General features: G+C 41.4%; 2 protein-coding genes across 2 annotated transcripts; both read right to left on the minus strand.

Moving 5' to 3' along the window:
* Positions 1 to 222: 222 nt before the first annotated feature.
* On the minus strand, positions 223 to 6,696 carry LOC102310208 (transmembrane protein 182). Its single transcript, XM_005920160.2, has 5 exons — positions 6,386 to 6,696; positions 4,118 to 4,214; positions 3,902 to 4,030; positions 3,680 to 3,817; positions 223 to 1,671 (listed from the first exon to the last, which is right to left on the minus strand). The coding sequence occupies exons 1-5, from the start codon at positions 6,554 to 6,556 to the stop codon at positions 1,403 to 1,405; spliced, it is 804 nt and encodes a 267-aa protein (XP_005920222.1). The 5' UTR covers positions 6,557 to 6,696; the 3' UTR covers positions 223 to 1,402.
* Positions 6,697 to 6,878: 182 nt separating this feature from the next.
* Positions 6,879 to 16,386, minus strand: LOC102310513 (actin-related protein 3). Its single transcript, XM_005920161.3, has 12 exons — positions 16,184 to 16,386; positions 15,765 to 15,820; positions 14,785 to 14,909; positions 14,588 to 14,698; positions 12,678 to 12,773; positions 12,273 to 12,380; positions 12,030 to 12,173; positions 10,152 to 10,325; positions 9,865 to 9,957; positions 9,660 to 9,785; positions 9,430 to 9,513; positions 6,879 to 9,029 (listed from the first exon to the last, which is right to left on the minus strand). Exons 1-12 carry the CDS (start codon positions 16,225 to 16,227, stop codon positions 8,934 to 8,936), a joined length of 1,257 nt encoding a protein of 418 aa, XP_005920223.1. The 5' UTR covers positions 16,228 to 16,386; the 3' UTR covers positions 6,879 to 8,933.
* Positions 16,387 to 21,702: the final 5,316 nt, after the last annotated feature.

Genomic DNA, 21,702 nt, shown 5'->3' on the forward strand with positions numbered 1-21,702 from the left:
ACTCTACTTTTATGGATCACCAAGTCCCGTCATGTACATCACAGTAATGGCAAAGTCCCTTTGTTTCTGTCAAATGCCTTAAAACGAGTCTCAACAGCTCAGTTTCCAACCAGCTTTTCTTACATATTAAACTTCTCTGGACTTCCACGTAAGTCCTGCAGTTCCTCTAAATCCTACTATCTTAAGTAACACACGTTAATGACTAACAAACCTGAAAGAGCACAAGGTTTAGGCCTTTAATGTAAATGATGCTTTTTGATGTGTTGAAAATTGTCCTGTATGAACGTTGGTTTGATGCCCTCTCTTAACTTTTTATATTGTGTAATTGTATATTTTTTTCAATTACAACAAAAGAATGTATCAACAATGAGGTAAACAGTAATTCAAGCACACGCGATACGATCACGTAAATTAAAATAAAAACAAAATAAATCTCTAACCAAAACGAGATCAGAGAAAAATATAATGGCATAAACCATTTGACTAGTCAATCAAATGTCACTGTATTAAAAACAAACACACAGTTATTTCTTTTTTCCCCCACAGCAACAACACAATCAACATTTCCACTTTAGATGAAGTGGCGGCCACCTGAAAAATGAAGCCGACATGACTCAGTGTGAGCTATACTGTTATAATGTTATGATGTAAACAGACTGTTGTAATGCTCAACTTTACAGTAATTAAACAACAGTCCTGTTGAATGAATTTTCAAATAGGAGCTTGAAGCCTACTCAGGCAGTTGTAGCGATTAGCTTTCTTCGAGGCCTCACGAAGCTCAACATCTCCTCTGTGTTTGTGGTCCTGATGCCTTTTGGATAACTTTAAATCAACTTATCTGATTAATAATGAAGCCTGATTTAGTTTTGGTGAATTAAATTCTGGTATTTCTTTAGTACTAATTAGCAGATATGTGCAGTTTATGAATGCAAGCTTACTAACCAAGCTAATCACTTAGCACTCCAGATATGGTCACTTCTGGCGCCATGATAACATTAGGTCTTCAAAAAGGAAAGTTCAAATGCCAATGCTTGACATCACATTGGTTATGTCCAGCTTTTATATACAGTCTATCATCTGAATGGACTGTAAACTGTATATAAAGGATGGTAACAGCATGAATATCATTGGCCAGGACTCTGTAAGCATTTCTTTAATGCTTACAGTGCTGCTACACAAGAGACAACTAAAAAGACTAAAAATCACAGCATTCAGTCGATGGTACAAGACAAAATCAGATTCGTCAGGAGCCTCCTGTGACTGATTTTAAGCCACAAACCATTTGTTTTTCTTCTCAAGCATCATCAGCTCCACATTTGCAACTCATCTACACACCAAGCACACGGCATTTCACTCCAGACACGTGGAGCGGTGAACTTTTGAACAAGTCGACTGTCTGTATTCACAGCTCATCTGTCGAAATCTCCGAGATTTTGTCCGTGCTGTCCAGCTCTTTACTCTCGATGCTTCGTCCGACCAGGACGAAGAGGAGGCCGGCCAGTAGGCAGAAGAAGACGGCCACCGGAGCCAGGAAGAACGAGGGGCCGTGCTGGACGCTGAGATGGAAAGACGGGCAGCGAGAGGCTTTCTGGTGGAGGGTAAACTGATCCAGAGTGTCCAGGACCTGGATCCACATCAGATACATCACCACCACGATGAACAGACACACGCCTAACAGACACACAGGAAACAGTGCAGGTCATTCAGCTTCTGATCTATATAAGATATACAGACATAATAACCAGGCTTTACAGGAGAATCAAGAATGTAATGGGAGCAAAAATGCCAGATGACATCTGCAGTTTAAATATTTCTACTCATTTTACAAAACGTCTGTTGCAGCCTTTCTCAGCTGATGTGTTTCTGTTAAATACTGTGTTTTTTGTTTTGTTTTGTCAGTGTGTCATCTACTACACTTTTGTCCTCACTCCGTGGGACACGTGTAAACCTGCAGGACAGGTTTTTACCAGTCAGTGGCACAGCAGGTCATGTTTTACTGCCTGTTTTGACTGCTCAAAGTAAAACAATAAATCGTGCCGCTTCATAAGTACAAACAATGCAGTCATTGTGAAATGAGACTGTTTTTTCTTCAGTTTTTCCTCTGCGTAGAACAGGAAATTGGAAGCATGCATAAAAACATTTTACATGGCTCACATGTTTGCCAAAGCACGGGAAAGGCTTTCCTCCCTTCTAATTTCTAAATTTTGCAACCTTACCAATATTTTCATACTAATGTTGGCTCGTAACAAAGATTTTTTCCGATTTTTTTACTTGAGTGATCTCTGCAGAAGAGGAAAGGATGTCCTGAGGCTAAAGGTATTGATGATTGGTGTTTGGGGTTAGCTGGAACCGCACACTTTCAAATTACATTCTTGAGATAAACGTTTAGCCAAGAACTTCAGCAAACAAATACACCAAAACAGGGAAACGTTAAATGTGCAGAAAATGAAACTCCTCAAACACAACCTCCAAACATGTTCTCATTTAAAACTGAGCTACACAGACCTGGAGGCAGTGTTAGCTAACAAATGTGAACCTCTATTAAATGTTACATTATTTCTAGTGTCAGTGATTTCTAGTTAAAATATTTTTATTTTTTTGATGCTACTAAAACTAATTTAATACCACTAATACTACTAATCTTACTTTCTACATTCGTTGTAGTGTAGCTGAAAGCATTAAAATATTTTGAAAATAAAATTGTAAAACATATTTTTCTGAACATGAACAATTTTTGTTTTATGTTTTCTTTTATTCCAAAGCCAAATCTGCACTAGAAACTTTGTGTTTAACATTCATTAATGTTTATAATGATTTTTAGAATTAAGCTACTTTACTTAAAAGGATTAAAAATAAAAGACATGTTTATGTCTTTGAAGTTATGCAAAATTTTATTTTATTTATAAATTCTTCCGAATCAGCTAATCAAAATTATTGCACGTTATGCACATTAAATATAATATTTTTTAACAATCCTACATTATTTATCATAGATATGAAAGTACATAAATAGATTTTTAAATTAAAACACATTTTATCCAAACAAGTAAAAAAAAGGTGTTGTTAAAAAACTGCATCCAGTCAGAAAAAAGTGGCCTACAGAGGGCAGGGTTTGCCCAGCATACGATAAATTAGGATTATTTTGATCTGTCAGTCATGCAAAGCTACCCAATTAGAGCAGAAGAACACAAATACGGAGGTGGATATGAGCGGTGGAAGCCACTTTAAACAACTTAATGGCTACGTTTGCTGTAGCACTCCTGGCCAGTCATAGAAATCAGAGCCAGAACACTGGCTTCACTGTGTAGTGGTTTGTAGATTCACTGGGGAAGAGAAAGGTCACTGGTTCAATTCTAGCCAGAGACCCATATTCCCTTCAGACTGTGTCAGAAAGCGCATGTGGCGTGGAAAAGATGGCAAAAGTGTACCTGCTGTGATGATCTCTAACGAATAAGGGATCAGACAAAAATAGTTCTCCTATTTCAGAGACAGATGGACACTGGATAAGAGGACTGTGACCAAAACTGTCATTACAAATGGAGTAAATTATACAATTTCTTCTTTTGGGGGGCAGAAATCTCACGACATACTTTAAAATGTTCTCATGATAGTCTCCTTCTGAAGAAAGCTTCTGAGGATCTGTTTGAGAAGAAGCCTCCAATTCTATATTTAGCCTTACCGCCAAGCAGCTGTAGAGCCCCGCCCACTTTATAGAGCTTGTGGTTGGTCAGTGGGCCGGCACAGATGACAACAAATCCACCGATGATGATCGCCGCCAAACCCATGACGAAGAAGATGGTCCAGCAGATCCTGAAAACTGAGGAAAACACGACAGCCAGTCAGTGCTCAGTGCTGTTTTTACAGTGACAATGTGCCGCTTGTATAACAAAGTGATGCCAACCAGTGGCCGCATTGCGTTCAACAGGCTGTCCAGGAAACTTGTGCGGCTCATCCCACAGCTCTACCGGCTTGTTAGCAGGAAAAGGGAAGAGGAAAGCGACCTCGCACACTTTTGGTAGAGGCTGGTTTGCTGAAGAGGGGGGAAAGGCAGCTGTCACAATTAAAGGTTCACTGTGTTATTTTTGCCATTTATAAAACATGTAATTAAGGTTCTCACAGATCCAAAGGTCCCATATTGAGTAATCGTGAGAAAAGGCCGTGTAGGAGCACCGCCAGAACAGACCCTCATGGAAAATGGTCACACCCTGTGAATTCTGTCGGATCAGAAAACAACATCTGATGAGAGCTGTGGAAATAAACCCTGTTTCTGACCCGTGTTTGGAGCCAATTTTAATGAATACCTCAATGAATTTTACTCCAGAGCCACTCATCTCCCAGGTTTCATTACAAGAATGTGTGGAGGACGAACAAGATCCAAATGCAGTGAGTGCTTTCTGGCAGGGAGATGTTTAAGTTATGGGATACAGCATAAGAGGCAGGTTTAGTGTGTCAGGGTAACCAGAGCCTGCTACAGAAAAAGACTGGGGGTCCATCGGCTGCCAGCAAACAGACACATTTGAGGAAGTTTGCACCCAGAGACCCTCCACTGGAGCTCTTCTAGCTTACACTGAAAGAGGATCATGCTCAAAAACATCCTGATGGGATTGGCGTTTTTTTTTTTTATTTGTGTGTCAATTTGATCTTCACAGAGTCTCAAATGAATCTAGAGTGCATGATAACCAAGTTAAAGCAGCCAAAAAGTAGAAGAAGAGAAAGAATACTGAAATTTTAAGCAATGCAAAAACTATCAGGACAAAGGACAAAAGGATATCAGTGCAAGAATAAAAGCCTGATCATCTGAATGCAGATCCATAAAAAAGTGCACATGTGCGGTCTGAAGGGAGTGGTGCAAAAGCCAACTGGGGGAATACTGCAAGTTGGCACACTGAACTTTGTGACCTCATCTTCTCTCATGTGGCCGAGATTTGATTTTCTCTGTCCATTCATTTAAGTCTCAAGTATCACCATCCAGAGACACTATATGTAAATATTCAATTTGTAGGTCTACAGCTACAAAGTGAATTTGGAGACATTTAAAGTCATAGATAACGTATCTGATGCACAAGTGCACTATATGTCTATTTTTCAGCCCCTTCTCATGCACAGGGCCTAAAATAACATTGGTTGTTTTGCAAATGTGAAGGGTCAGTGATGTGAAACATCACCAACTAGCCAGAAATGCAACCCATGGTACACAGTATATAGGACGTGCTGTGAGCTACTCCACAAAAATCTATTAAATTGACTGAATATATATAAAATTTGTCATCATTAAGTTAAACTTTTCTCAACTTTGAAGGGCACAATTGAAGCGATTACCAATGACAGCGAAGAACACAGTTCACATGGGTGTTACAAGGTTACCTAGGCAACAAGAGCCTGCACCCGGTCCACTAGCGACATGACAGCAACAAAGTGATGTGTAATAAGCAGCCTGACAATGGTGATGAAGGTTACTGTGACAAAATAATGGCATCATGTAACATGTTGACACATTGGTTTGTTATACTTACCCTGTTATACTCCTATTTTAGTATTATTTTGCTCTTTCAGTCTTTTTTGTTACAAAATCATTTTATGTTTGTGTGCAGATTCGAAGTGTAACGCTGTTGCCATATAATCCAAGTACTGGCCTCTGGTCCAGTGATTTCCATGCAATGGTAAAGGTTTGCCAGGCCCCTCAGCCCAAATCAGCTTTAGGGAGAGCTAATGGAAAATCACTAGCATTGCACTAACATTTGTCAACATTTATTTCTTAAAATATAATAAAACATTATACACACTTTTGTCTTTTGAATGGCCTGAAATATGAGAAAAAATAGATTTGTGTTAAAAGATGTAACAATCTTTTGATCTTAGCCATGCAGGAGAAATCTGGCTGGTGCAATCCTATACTGAGTGTTTTTGTTGTTGTTGTTTGTTTTTTGTTAAACCCATAAAAAAGGTAGCACTTTGGGCACCAAATATTTTGCATGAATAAAAAAACAAAAATTCCTGTATTCCATTAAAATACAGTTGCAGTAGCTCAGAAAAATTACATTCTTGTGTATTTTTACTTTTTTCTTTTATAAATTGATGATGTTGACTCAAATTTTAGATACAAATTCACAGCATTACGCTATCATTTAAGTTTTATCTAATAAATAAACATATTTTAATGTGGAAAAATCTGCTTTTCATTTTTTTTAAATGACAAATTTTGCGTATTAACAGTTTTCCATGTTATGTTAGTCACTCAGTCTGTTTGTGTAACTTTTATATTTCAAAGCATATTCCTATTTTAAATACGCATGTTAATAAATACATCTTTACTCATAAACTACTGTTTCCCTTTCTTAAAAGGCATCACATAAATCAACTCGTCGCTCCTGCACAGTTCAGATACCTTCACGTTGCTCTTCCCGTCTCTCAGGCTGTGTTCTCCGGGGTTGCTGCAGGACTCTGCAGCCAGCAGCCAGTACTCAGTCCCACAGGAGAGAATCAGGAAGAGAAACCCTGTTGCTCCAAAGAATAGAGCAAAGAAGAGGAGCACCTTCAACCTCAGGCTGGACGACATGTTTAAATCTTTCCAGATTCCTCCGTCTCGGTGCTTCTCTTTCTTACTCTATTAGCATGTCATGTTTAAAAAGTCTGATAGACTCCTAAGAGGCTGGACATGTCGATTACGCATGACACTCTACACAGGGCTTCCCTTTTACTGCTGACCAATCGGGCACAAGAAGGTGGCTGAATTAAAATAAATGTGCACCATATGTTGGAAGGGATACAGTTACAGAGGCCAGGGCTCAGACACACATAAATAGGATGGGTACATTTAAAAATAGAAGCAAAGCAAACAAGATAATAAAGCCCGAAACAGAGAAATCAACACGTGAAGAAACATCTCCTTGGCGTTTATTGGAATGCCAGCATTGAAATCCAGATTTGGTACAGTACAAGGCTATCCAGTATAACTGAGATCTAGGCAACAGTGACAGTCCAACAAGTCATTCAAACTGCATGTTCATATATTAATACGATTTGTTTTTCCTTCAAAGACGGGTTGTTCAAGAGATGATTCATACAAATGAGGGGGGGATTTAAAAAAAGAGCAAAGCGGTGGTGATTTGTCATAATGCTGCAGGAGGAACCAGGAAGAAACAAACACGAGCAAATAATTTCATGTAAATTCAAATAGATATTTCTTCCAGGTACTGAGGGTACTTAAAAAAAAACAAAGGAAATGGGAATGGTCAGTTTGTTTTGGTGATTTCTATTTTTTTCCTTCTTTTTTTTTTAATGCTTGCACCCATTTGATTATCATAAAGCTGCTGCACAGAAAGTCTGCCTTTGGGGTCACTTAAAAAAAAGCTGTCAATGAAAGAGAAGCTCTGAGATTTAATCGTTTCATCACAAATTATTAATAAATTTAAATGGAAGCAGGGCAGTGCGTGTTATGTGAGTAGCTACCATTTACAGATGTTCCCTGATTCCTCACAGTTAGTGAGAGCAGTGACTTTGTCCTCACGAGGAACGCCCATCCAGATTATTTCATTGCACTTTATACTGCACGTATTTGGGAGCCCAGCAATACGCCCGCCAAATAACAAGTGGATCAGATGAACAGTTGCTGACACAAGCCAAGAGCACATGCACATACAGAGGCTCCTGGAATTATTAAAATATCGATGTAGGCTCATGCAGAGTCTCGTTTTCAGCAAGCATCGCTCCTTTATCACCCAGCAGAACATTTTGTTCTTGTTAAAAGGTTGACTGGTCATTTAGATATAAATGTATTTATAAAAACTTTTCCAATAATGATAGTGAAGCTGAAAGCTGTGCTGATTAAAGAGGCAATGAATCTGAACCATTCGTCTTTTCTCTGTATGAAAACTGCAGAAAAATTAAAACTGTCATACAACAGTGTGTACTATCCCTTTACAAACTGGAACAGTGTTACTCTTACAGGTACCATTTAAAGATGCTGCCACCTGAGAAGCTGTGAGACTCTCAGCCCTAAGATGCACTTATTTCCGGTCAGTTATGCATTCACTTCAGCACCGGTGGCTGAAGCCAGATTCGGCTTTTCGAAGAAAGGATTGGTACACACCACAGACTGAAATCTTCAGTTCTTAGAACGAGAACACTTTAGGCCTTGTTTGTTTCCACTTTAACTGACCCCAAACGATGATGCCCCAGACATCGATAAAACTAAACGCATGGCTTTTTAAATCAGCGGGACAGTTTTCAGTCAGGCTAGCATAATTAGCGGCCTTTTAACATGCGAAATTTGAACTGGGGAACACTATATGCCACTAAAAGAGGAGTGATGGTTACAGAAAATGGACCCAAGTATGCCTACAGAGTTATTTATACATTTCTGATCCACTTCATGTTACATGAGATTTAAAAAAATCTAATATTCTTTCAAAAACAAGAACATTTCAAAGTGACTCCAAGCTTTTGAGTAATCGCGTAGCAAAGCATGATGTGTTTCTTAAAACAACCGTTACACTTTCAGTTTTTAGAGTACAGAACACATACCACAACCCAACCCATATACACAGAATTGCATTTATACAGGACTCATGTTGATTAATTACATTTTACAATCCTGTGAGGATAGAGTAAGTACATATATGAGGCACGCAGAAATTAAAGATTTATCACCTATCATCATCATTATTATTATTATTATCATCATCATCAGCCTACTTGCAGTAAACATTTTATCTGAGGATCCTTTGGGCTGAGTCACCTCTTTCCTCTAATTTGTGAGGATGCTGCCACTCTTCTGGCAGTTTGTTTGGTCCACTGTAGCTCTATACAAATAATCTGTCGGAGCATCCGTGCAAAGGCTGGAGGGACTTCCACAGCACGTGAGGTCTTGCATCGTCCGTTTTTTGTTTTTCCTCTTCTTGGCCTCCCCTGAATGCATTCTTTCTCTCCATCGCCTAAGACATGACTCCAAAGACGGGGTTGTGGCGGCAGATGCTTGGCCCGATCTCCTCGTAGTCTTTCTTGGTGTGGCACACTTGGTAGAACTCGGGCTGCAGAAGCAACACACAAATGTAACAAAGCAAACTTAAACACTGAATAACATTTTGGAAACATCACAGTGTAAACAAAGAAATTCAGCGCTTAAATGTTGCAAAAGAAGCCTGTTAGCTTTCTTTCTAATGCGCACCTTCATATAGGAAACTTACAAAATAAGTTCTTTTACGTACTGGATACTTAAGAGAATACATTTTGGATAGTTCAGCGGGTATGTACTGGGTAGTAAAGCGAGTAAGTACTGGACACATGGGTACTAACGGTGTGCATATATTATGGAGATAAAAGCGTACAGCTTACATCACTAGAACTAGAGAGTGTAACTACAGGGTATTTACTACTATGATGAAAACACTGATTGCAGTGCAAAAGTACAGATGTCCTTGAAATACTCACAGTAGATGCCAGCATTGATCCTCCGAACCAGACAGCGTACCTCTGCATGTGATGGGTGATGACTTGCACATCGATGGGTTTGGGCTGCAAAACAAAGATGATTTGTGCTCAGTTTACTGAAAAGCCTGGAGGCTTTGGAAAAAAAAAGAGTTCTTCTGCAGAGCAAAATGTTTCACAGATTTATGTGAAGCTGCCTGTATCAGCTCCTCGTGCTACTTCTACCCCCTTACCTTCAACTTCCCACCGCTCAGCTCTTCGCTTATTTTCAGTCGTGCGTCCACAGTCCTCTTCAGGTCCCTCTGCAGGCGTCGGCCAAAGTCCCTGAACATGGTGGAGCCTCCGGAGAGCACGACATTCTGTAACACAACACAAAATAATTACTGCTATGTGCTGCATGTCTATGTTTCAAACAGAAGCAGACAGGCGTGCGTTTACCTTGTAGAGAGGACGCCTGACGTCGATGGGACAGTTCTGGATGACTTCATCCACCACTTCTGAGATGGGCTGGGTGAAGTCTGGGTTGGCAAACTGGATGAAAACAAAAAGGTAAAGTTAAAAATAATAATAATATAATAACAAATATATATATATATAACTATATAACTATATATATAACTATATATATATATATAAAACTATATATATATATATAACTATATATATAAATAAATATAAATAAAATTAGAGGAAATGTGAGCAAAGCGTGTCCACGTGTTCTGTACCTCAGGGTGGAAAAAGATCTCAGGGCCGAGGAAGCGCTCGTACCCAACGTCGATGGTGAACTCCTTCTTGGTGATGGCGTTGACGCCCGTGTACTGTTTGATCCATTTGCTGCCGTCTGTGTCGTACTTGTTAAACTCTTTAACAAGGTCAGGGCACACATAGCTGAACCGCTCCTAAAAACACAGCACAAAATATTTGGCAATACTGTAAGACAAATGCACATGGAACTAAACAAACAACGACGAGCTTCCCGTTTTAAACCTCTGGAATGAATGGAGAGGCTACCAGTTTTCAGTATAATTTAACTATGGCTTCTAGTAGCATCTGTTTCTAAAATCATTTTATATGAGTGCTTGAAGTTTGTTGTATATTTGCTGCTATGACAACTCAATTTCCCTCTGGCATTAATAAAGTTTCTCAGATTCTGATGCTTCTGATGCCACACTGACCTCTAGTGGCCAAACTGATAAGTACATGACAGAAGCAGTACAGCAATCATCTGTCAGAGGTATCACTTCCTTTTCTGCCTTGTTTTCTTACAGACTGCATCTTGAGTTAGTTTCCATTTCTAAATTAAAATCTATACAACAACAACACCGCATGGACAGGACAGCTTCACAATGAGTCAAACTGGTGCTCATGCTGTTTGCAACGACACAAAAGGTGTCCTCGTGAACAGAGGCCCAGTTATGTCGCTCTAAACTCTGTTACAGAGCTCGGCCAACATGCCCCTGCAGTTAGCAACAGAGATGAAGCAATCCCTCAAGTTGTGTGCCAAGGCTGTCACATAATCCTCCCGGTTTGTCCGCACTCTTGCTATGACCTGCCGATGCCTCTTTCAGTAACGAAGTGCCAGCTTTAAGGCAGGAGTGATGGCAACAGAACAGCTGCACCCCAGATCTTTTACCTCAGCAGTACTCGCTAAGAAAATCCACAATCACAGTGCCGGGCTTTTGTGTTTTGATTCTGAGCTCCTTGACTGAGAGACACCTTTCTATACGACTACTCATCTACATGGACATGGAAATCTGGTACTCCGTGGCAAATGCCAATCAGTCATCACAGTGCAAGGCAGTGAGCACAGGACCCACTAGAGGGCCCTCAGGTGACCCTCATGAAGTCAGAGACATTCACACTAGTGACCTGCTGGAGGTCATTTTATAGCTCTGACAGTGCTCACCCTGTTCCTCCTTACACAAAGCAGCAGATACCGGTCCTGCTGATAGGTTAAGGCCCTTCTACAGCTCTGTCCAGCTCTCCTGGAGTAATTGCCCGTCTCCTGGAATCTCCTCCATGCTTTTGAGACATAGCAAACATTCTGCCAGTGGCACATATTGATGTGCCATCCTGGAGGGGTTTGACTACCTCTGCAACCTCTGTAGGGTCCAGGTGTCGTCTCATGCTAGCAGTAGTGACACTGAGAGTAGCCAAAAGCAAAACTACTAAAAAACAGTCAGAAAAGATGAGGACTGAAAAATGTGAGTGTCCTCCAGCTGTAAACCGTTCCTTTGTTGCGGGTTGTCTCATTGTCGCCTCTCTAGTGCTCCTGTTGTTAATTTAATTGACACCAAAGCAGTTGAAGCTGATGAGAAACCCCCTCTGCAACTGAACTGACCCTGCGTTATTGTCCATTGTACTCTGCACAGCAGCATAATTTCATATTTATTAAGACTTTAACCTAGTAACTGAGACCATGAACTCATCAGGAAAATCTTTACTCCAATCCAAGATCAACTGAAAGCCAGGCTCACCTTCCCATATATTTCTATACAGTCTGGCTGCTTTTATCGCCCCCTGCTGGCCATTAGAAAAAAGGGCTTTTTTTTCCTTTTTTTTTTTAAACCTGTCTTTGGTTGGTAAACATGAAGCGTACTGACCTTGACAGCTTTAGCCGTCTCCAGAGACTGCTCTGGAGGAATCCCCACCTCTCGTTCCCTCAGGAGCTGCTGGATGAAGTATGTGATGTCTCGACCGGCGATGGGGATGTGCTTGATGCAGCTGCCGATGACGTAGCCTTCAGCCTGGAAAGCCACAGAGCAAAGGATTAGAGCTCCAGGGAGCGGAAGTGAGGCTGGGAGCTAAAAAGCAAATAATAATCACAAAAAAGACGTGACACCGACCACCGGGATGACGTGCGTGACCCCGTCTCCGCTGTCGATCACCGTCCCCGTCAGCGTTCGTTCTCCCACCTGTCTGGATGTCCAGGAGGCAGCCAGCGCCAGGACAGCCTGGGGAAGAAAAAAAAAAACTCATGAAACATAGCTTTACGCTCAGGACACTCATGTGCATTTATATGAAGTAAGAACAACCCAAACAAACTGTGAAACCTTGAAAAAGAAGAAGTGAAAACCCGCATTTCCCCATAAAACATCCTCGGAATCACATTCTCAGTCAAACACACAAATCTAATTATACGCACGCAGCTCTCACGTCTGAGCTCAGTGTTTGAACCAGTTGTGAGTGCTGGGTTTGAACTTTTAGGGATTTGTTTCCAAAACTCAGAAAAGCCTTTGCAGCAGTCTTACCTGAACAGCAATGTAGAGGCCGGGGACATTGAAGGACTCGAACATGATCTCTGCTGTGTACTCTCTGTTTTCTGGTGTGTTGAGGGGAGGCTCTGTCTGAAAAGGGAAGACAGAAGATTTTAGGCTGATCGTTCACACGAGACGGTCGTTGCTATTTTTGTTGTACTCTTGATTCCCTAGCAGTTTGTATTGAAAACAAACTCTCTGCAGAGGAGCGGACACGTCTGACAGATTAGAGAGGCGAGGCTGAGATGGTTTGATGGTTACTCGGCACAGCTCGACTTTTAGGGGTTTCATTAGGCCAGGGGTCCCCAATCCCAGTCCACGAGGGCCAGTGTCCCTGCAGGTTTTAGATGTGTCCTTGAACCATCACAGCTGATTTAAATTACCTCCTCAACATGTCTTGAAGTTCTCCAGAGGCCTGGTAATGAACTAATCATGTGATTCAGGTGTGTTGACCCAGGGTGAGATCTAAAATCTGCAGGGACACCGGCCCTCGTGGACTGGTGTCCCTGCACCAGTCCCCTGCATTAGGCGGTAGCAGCTGGTACCAATTACTTTTTAGTGTCCGTTCAGGCAGGGGCTCCAAGTGATCCGAAAATGTGATGTCAACATACTAAATGCCACCGATTGGCCAGTTAGTGGCGTCTCTCGATCAGTTATGAAAAGTCCGTCTTCCTCATGAAAATCAAAACTGAAATGGCTCCACACAAACCCACAATGTGGTCCCAGAGTCTGTCCACTGTTATGTTGCTGCAGCAAGAGTGCTGACAGGGACTAGAAAGAGAGAGCAGATTTCTCCTTTATTGGCTTCCCTTCATTGGATCCCTGTTAAATCCTGTTAAATCCAGAATAGAATTCAAAATCCTGCTCCTCACATACAAGGTCTTAAATAATCAGGCCCCATCTTATCTTAATGACCTTGTAGTATCATATCACCCTATTAGAGCACTTCACTCTCGTTCTGCAGGCCTACTTGTTGTTCCTAGAGTATTAAAAGTAGAATGGGAGGCAGAGCCTTCAGTTTTCAGGCCTCTCTTCTGTGGAACCAGCTTCCAGTTTGGATTCGGGAGACAGACACTATCTCTACTTTCAAGATTAGGCTTAAAACTTTCCTTTTTGCTGAAGCATATAGTTAGGGCTGGACCAGGTGACCCTGAATCCTCCCTTAGTTATGCTGCAGTAGGTGTAGGCTGCTGGGGAAGCTTTCTCACTATGTGTTAATAGACCTCTCTGCATTTAATCATTAGTTATTGTTATTCTTTGGCTCTCTCCCACAGCATGTCTTTTGTCCCACCTTCCTCCGTCACCCTCAACCAGTCACAGCAGCTGGGTGCACATCCCTGAGCCTAATTCTGCTGGAGGTTTCTTCCTGTTAAAAATGAGCTTTTCCTTCCTTTTTACTGTCGCCAAAGTGTTTCCTCACAGGGTTATATGATTGTAGGGGTTTACTCTGTTCTATTACTGTAGGATCTACCTTACAATATGAAGTGCTTTGAGGCGATTTTTGTTGTGATTTGTGATTGTGTCGCATACAAATGACGTCACAGTACTTCAAGCCGTGTCACTATAACAACCACACCCGGAGGGACTCAACTGTAATGTAATGACATGTAATGGAAAATGACCAATAGGAACAAGAGGAATTATTATATTATTTAGGTCGCACCAGTTTCACAACACTGAGACAATTTGATCCTGCAAATATACTCGGCCGACCTGAGTGCAGTCGTTGATTCAGTCAGACTTCATTTTTAGGAGTGTAGTGAGGTTTCTAAACTGTCTGGTCACAATTTAATTGTAACAACAGGGAAAACTTTTGACTCGATTTCAGCCAAGAAAAAACAGAGGAAGGGCCCTGCCTGCTGCTTAGCTCTAACTACCATTAACCCACAGTGCTCTGGTCTTACCAAAAGGAAGTAATGATCTTCAGGTTCTGCCCGCAGATACTTGAAGATGATCTGCTCCATAAACCTTTCCATCAGGTCCCAGTCTTCCACAATCCCGTGACGGATGGGCCACTGTGGACGCAAAGAGAGAAAAACAGCATTAATATCGATCCTCAAACACAAATCTGACTCGGCCCCCACGTCGGCGTCTATCACACCTTCGTTGCATACGACGGTTTATCGATGGCTTCGTCCCCGATGAAAAAATCCAAATCATCGACTCCCTTCATCATCCTGCGCTGGGCCTGGTCTCCGACCTTGGCCGATTCTTTGATCGCAATACCTGCAGACAAACGATGTAAACTGTAAATACTACGGGTGGAAGAAAAACAAAAATTTGGTACAGCACAGTACCAAATATATTTTATTAAACAACTATGAACAACAGGATTGATCATGCACTTACATCCTGAGATAACATTAGTCGAGCAAACTTAGATTCAATCGGCTCAAGAAAAAAACAAAAAAATCATCCAACACTGGACACAATTAGCTTGGCAAAGATATTTTAGACACTCAGTCACACGAGTGGAAACAGGACGGCTGTTTCCTGTCTAAATAGTTGCTCAGAGTTTGATGGCGTCGCACACTCATGAGGTCACCACAGCAGATCAGCTACATGTTCTCCTTCACCGCATCCATGGATGTGCTCTGAGGTCTTGGTATTAAACATCCTTTGTCCAACTTGTGATCTGTGAGGTACGTCTAACCCACTCCCTTAAATATATGCAGACCAATCATGCTTACAACCACAGTCCCTCCCTACTAGAATTTACATTATGAGCCAGGAAAAACCTGCTGTGCGTGAGTTGATAAGAAAATATTGTTCCAATATGATACCAGCCTTACGGAAACCAGTTTAACTGCTCTGGTACATCTCTAGGGTGAAAGGAAGTCGGCCTGAAACTGTTAACCTGCATTAAACCACACAGAGGCAATCCACACTAAACTGTTGGTGTTTATGCAACTTAACGAATAATGCAGTTTAATAATAAATATGCTCTCTAACAGCATCCCAGCACGTAAATAAATCCACATGTTCGACATTGCCTTGTGTTTAAACTAGTTTTAGGTCTTTAGTGGTTTTGTTTTTTGTTCTGTTTTTTTTTTTGAGGGGCGGGGGGGTCTGTTTACTTACATGAAGGCATGATGAACTGTGGCTCTGTGTTTCCTGCATATCCGAGCTTCGTGTACCTAAAAGGGAACAAAATCAGGGATATAAGACACTTTCTCCAGGCTTGAGCCAACGTAAGTGTGTAATATGAGGGCTGCTTTCTCCAGGAAGTAACATTAGCTTCAGCGGCTAGCAGCAGCTAACAGCAATGACAAAGCTGAGGGAAGAACAAAAAGCCTTCAAAATAAAGCAGCTGGAAACTTTGGCTGGATTTGTGGCATTAACGCCGACTTTACCGACGAGCTCAGAATAACAGAGAGGCGCTGAGCAAAAGCCCCCAGCCTGAAGGCTGAATAGGGCGTTAGCTGAAGTTTGACAGTCGTTTAGGTGGTCAATGAAAAGCAAGCTAACGCTAACTAGCCTTTTATTGTGCTCCTACTCACCCCGTACCGCAGTCAACAACACAAGCCGGTAGCCGACCAGCCATGCTCGCTCTCCTTCAATCTGTCCACGGAGAAGTAAATGAGGCGCCCGACACAAGCGGAGAGATCAACAACGGCTGAATGAAATCGCTGCAGCCTGAATGAATAGCAGAATAGCTGCCGAACGGAGAGCGCTTCCGGGTGCGGTGGAATTTCTTCTAGTGCAGAGTCAGCAGGTTCAGACGGGCAACTGTGGCCCCAAGTGGACGGAGACTCCAACTGCAACAGTAGAAAAACAGAACAACAGTTGAATAGCCCCTTATTGTCGTTGAACTTGTCGGTGATCCACACCAACTGTGCTGGAATAAAATATGAATAGTAAGACAACATGAATGATGCATGCTCAATCATCCAGGTAAGTAAATCACAAAAAGTTGATTCTGTTCATCTGGACGTAGCGTTTTCAGTGGGAGAAATGTTTCGTCGCTCATCCAAGTGACTTCTTCAGTCTCAGCTGACTGCAGGTTTCCAACCTTATAAACAGTACATTTGCATAATGACTTAAACCAGCACCACTGACTGAACGAATGGGCTGGGAGGTCAGTTCCTTGATCATTAATATGCAGATTCTCATGACCATTGATTAACCACCACTGATCAAAACACTGTGATCAAAGACCACTGATCAAGGGCCATGAGTACGATTCACAGAGAGTTGGGGATTGGCTGCAATCACACAAAGGGCTTGGTCTTATTTGGCCTTCTGTTTGGATTAGTGGCTGCGGTCGTCACGTTTCACCCACAGCGTCCGCCTGATTGAGCCCCTGTTTGTCTTCATATTCAGCTACCTTTCGTACTTAGTGGCTGAGCTGTTTCCCTTATCCAGCATCATGGCGTAAGTGCAGTCCAGACACGACAATGTTCACAGCTGAGAGCAAAATGTAAATAAACCTGCACCCAACATTTAAAGTGGGAAAGTGTCACCACAGTGTGAAAAATAATCATGCGACATATATAAGTACTGTTAATAAAATAACAATAAATGTAACTGATGATTAGTTTGGTGTTCAACAACTTTCCAGCTCCATATTTTAATTTTAGACTCTAGAAGAGCTTTGCATGATTAACAGTTCAAAATAATCCTTATTTATCTGATGCTCAGCCTTAGTGGAGCCACTCAGGTATTTCCGCTCCTCTTCCTTTCAGACAACTTTCTTCTTGTTGGCTGCCCTCTCAAATGGAAGGTTTAAACATCAAGTGTGCAGGACATCTGTGCTCACAAACAGAGCTGAATGCCACAGATGACCATGTTATGGATGTCTGTTTTTAAAAAAGAATCACACAGAGCCAGAAATGGAAATGTTTGAGTGCAGTGATCTCATTTGTTGTATTAAAATAAACAGTTTGAGATGATGAAGATGATCAGAAGATGGTGCACTGTGGTCATAAAGGGATGGACATGGTCAGTAAATATACTCAGGTAGGCTGTGGTGTTTAAACGATGCTCAGCTGCTGTATCCCATCTGTCACAACCATGCTACATATAGAGTCACTTAAATCACCTTTCTTCCTCATTCTGATGCTCAGTGTTATCTTCAGCAGGTCACCTTGACCATGTCTGCATGAACATCAGGCTGGGTGGTCATATGCAAAGTTAAATCTAGCAAACAGGGATTTAAAGCATAAAAACATTATAGACTCTCTGTTGTAAAAGAATCCTTTTGAAATGCCATTAAAATTGGCATTTTTTTAGCCAACTAAATGTAATAAAAACAAATGTGAATTTAAAGCTTGAATAATGCTTTGATATGACTGTTTCTTAATAATCAGGTAAATAAATGCTATAGCACCCCCGTGTGGCCAAAAAACAATGTAAGGTTCAAAAGTCTGTTATAACCAAAATGATATTTATATATGTGTATATAATATAAATATTCCGTCTCTTTTTGGTAATGTTTCATAATTTTTCATAACAATTAGTTTGTCATGTTAAATGCTCTAAAGTTTAAATCTTTATTTCTGTTATTTTTGCACATTTTCCCTTTTATTTTCTTTCCGTTTTAACACATTGAATCAGAATCCGCTTGGTGGCCTCTGAAATATTATGCTGTGTGGACAGAGCTGTGAAAAAGAACCATCTGGGATTTTTTTGGTTTGCTTTATTGTCCTCCCTGCAGCATTGTTGTATGTGCTATAACCACGAAGTACTAAATGGAGGAGAATGTATCCCAGAGGTTGTGCACCACCATTCACCACGTTGTCAAGATGCGGTCCACTGTCTCCAAAATAAAACCTAATATATATAAATATATATGAATAAGTCAAACAATAATCAATAATATTACTAGAAGATAGATATGTTGCTGACATAAAATGTATGCAGCATCTTTCTTTTTTCACTTTGAGTTTGCAAATTGAAATAATAATTAAAAAAAAATAAGAACAATATCATCACCATTAATATGAATAATAACAGCATGAATTGGAATTGAATTGAATTATTATCATTAATATTTGTCTTATTATCATCCTCATGCTGCTGTAGCGTGTGGTGTATAAACATGTATGATGTAACTGTAAAGAGCAGCAGACCTGTTCTGTAACGACCTGTACTTTCTGTGCAAGCTCGATTTTAACGTAGACTTCAAACATTTGCGGTGTTAAAAGTATCCAGTGTTTATTCTTTATGCTGTCTGTCTTTGCAGGTTTTCCCCATATCAAAAATAGAAAGCGACCTCGTCTCCCTCTGTTGACTCCACCAGATAATATCAGTGATTTAGGTCCCATCAGAAACCAGACGAATTGGTGCCAGCCCTCCACCGGAGGCCCGCTGATAAAGACGATATATGAGCAGGAATGAGCTTTAGGGCTTGATTCTGTCTCTCGAGCACCTTCCAACATTAAAGCCAATCCTATGTCCCGAGAACATCGGCCCTTTGTCCTCAGGCAGACTCATCACTCACACAAGAGTCTCTTCACCACATAGTCTCCCATAAAGGCCCTTGGCTCTGCAGCCTCTGATAGAAACCGTCCTCTTCTCGTTCCTGTGGAGTCTGGCTGCTTAATGAAAAATCTCTATCAAGAACTGTGGCTGAAGCACTTTGTTTCATCTCTGTCAGTGGCAGCAGAGCAGAAGCCGTTATTGAAGAAGGACTTCCTCCCTACATCAAATAAAATAAAACAGCAGAGGCGTGTTTTCTCCTACTGAGGGAAAAACAGCATTTCTGCATCATTGTGAAACAACAGAACTGTACCAACGGGGTAAATAGTATTTAAATGGTGTTAAAGAGGTTTTAATTTAGAATGCAAAGGAAAAGAAAAATACGTTTTTGCAAGGTTAAACAGGCATGTGGGAGATAATCCCACAACTCAAGCGCACTGCCTAATGTCCAAAATGCCCTACATTTGTATTAATAGTCTGTTTTTGTCCTGCTTCGGTGGTATTTCCTGCAATGCATTTATAACACACGCTACAACTCTTCCTGGAAGTCTTTCCACAGGTTCAATGTTTATGGGAGTTATGGAGCGTTCCTTCAGAAGCACATTTGTGAGGTCAGATACTGATGTTGGACGAGAAGGCCTGGCTCACAGTCTCCACTCTAGTTCATCCCATAGGTGTTCTGTTGGGTTGAGGTCAAGTTCATCCACACCAAAATCTCTCCTCCATGTCTTTATGGACCTTGCGTTGTGCACTGGTGTGCAGTCATGTTGTAACAGGAAGACTCCATCCCCAAACTGTTCCCATAAAGTTGGGAGAAAACATCTTCACTGCTCTCCAATGTAAGGCTTGGATATATAGAAGCCGTAAATCATCATGGCATAGAAACCCATTCAGTCAAGCTCTCTATCCACTGTTCTTGAGTTAATCTCAAGGCGACATGAAGTTTGGAGGTCTATAACACTGTGCCGACCCCACTCTGCACTCTTATAGTGTGTCATCCAGAGCTTCATATTTTTGTGTGTCACTCTTTTGAATACTAGAGGGCACCACTGCTCACGTTTTCAAGGCCTTCCACCCTGAGAGTGCATCACTCACTGGAATCACACAAAGAGCAGCTTCTGCACCTTTTAAACAGCCTCTGTTAAATGCAGGGATTTAAAAAAAAAATTTTTTTCTTCTACTTGGCCCTCTTTGATTCAGCTGCTTCTCTCTGCTGAGGTGCAGAGTGTATTTAACACTCGTCCGATGCTTGTTAACGTCCACACAGCCACAGATTAATCTCCCCCTTTGCGCTAAATTGTGTTTATTGGCCCCACTTAGTGGAATGGAGATTTGTGTTTGTGCTCTAAAGTGGATTGGAGGGAAGCAGTTTGTGTCAGCTTGACTGCCAAGTCATCAGATTCAGGATCATTATTGGCTCTACCCACTTTCCAGGCCTGACGGTGTAGACAGTGCAATCTGTTAATAGAGTCTCGTCTTAATTTAAGGCCCACAGCTGGGCTTTGATTCGCTGGTTGCAGCTAATGGAATTTAAGGAGGTTGGACACACTGATGGAGGGTTGCTTTCATTTAGTTTAACTATGTGTACAGTATCTGAGGCTAATTGACCCTCTGGAGCTTTTCTGATCTCGCCGTCCTCTCTTGTCCTGCGATCTGTGCCTCCCACACCAGAACTGATCATTTCCTTCTCATTTCCAGACAACAGTAAACAAAAGTAGATGAGTTGAGGTCCCTCGTCAGCTTGAGTATTTCCGCTGCCAGAGTTGTACTGTGACTGCGTCATTAGAGCAAGGCAGAGGAGGGCCTTATTATTTTTAATAATCTCCTGTTTTTTGCTGCTTCTTATCCCCCAGAGGTCTGCAGTCGGCACTTCCCCTCTGTGATCGTCAGCCCTGACTCCCTCACCCTCCTCCTCCTCCTCCTCCGTATTCATGCTTAATGATGCTCAGTCATACAGGCGCGTCCTCACACTGCAGGACTCTCACTGATGACAGGCACAAAGTTTAAATTGCAGCAGCAACACGCACACACAAACACACAAAACTGAGGTTTAACCTCCCCTAATGTGAGTAACATTGCTGCGTTCATGATGGCTCCAACAAGCCAACGGTTGTCTTTTCATCGCTTTGCCAAAAGTTATTGCACATTTCTCTCTATAGTCTGCAGGACTCATCGAGTGGGAGCTGCTCTATTGTGTCTCAAACAATGCACCGCTGCATTGTCAGGCGTATAATTGAAAACGGTTACTTGGAAACACTGTTATGGCTCTTACAAGTCAATCATCCATTACTGGTGACGCTTATCATCGCAGCCACAACTGGACTGTCAAAAGCCTTCAAAGCGGTCGGGAAAGAAACTGGAAAAGTAGCTCACGAGGCAGCGTTTAGCACACATGAAGTCACAGCTTAGGGGTGTTCCCACCTGAGAGCTGCTCCTTGATAAATTAAATCATCATTTAAACACTGCATTTTGTATTTACACAGATTATCTTTTATATTAACATGTCCTTGATGATTTGGAACATTTAGGTGCAACAACTATGCAAAACAAAGAAGAAGAAGAAAGACCCCAAAACTAAGAAATCAGGAAGGGGGGAAAC

Source organism: Haplochromis burtoni, unplaced genomic scaffold (assembly GCF_018398535.1).
Source record: "Haplochromis burtoni strain Fernald_Lab_line unplaced genomic scaffold, NCSU_Asbu1 Contig_38, whole genome shotgun sequence".
NCBI classification, from domain to species: domain Eukaryota; kingdom Metazoa; phylum Chordata; class Actinopteri; order Cichliformes; family Cichlidae; genus Haplochromis; species Haplochromis burtoni.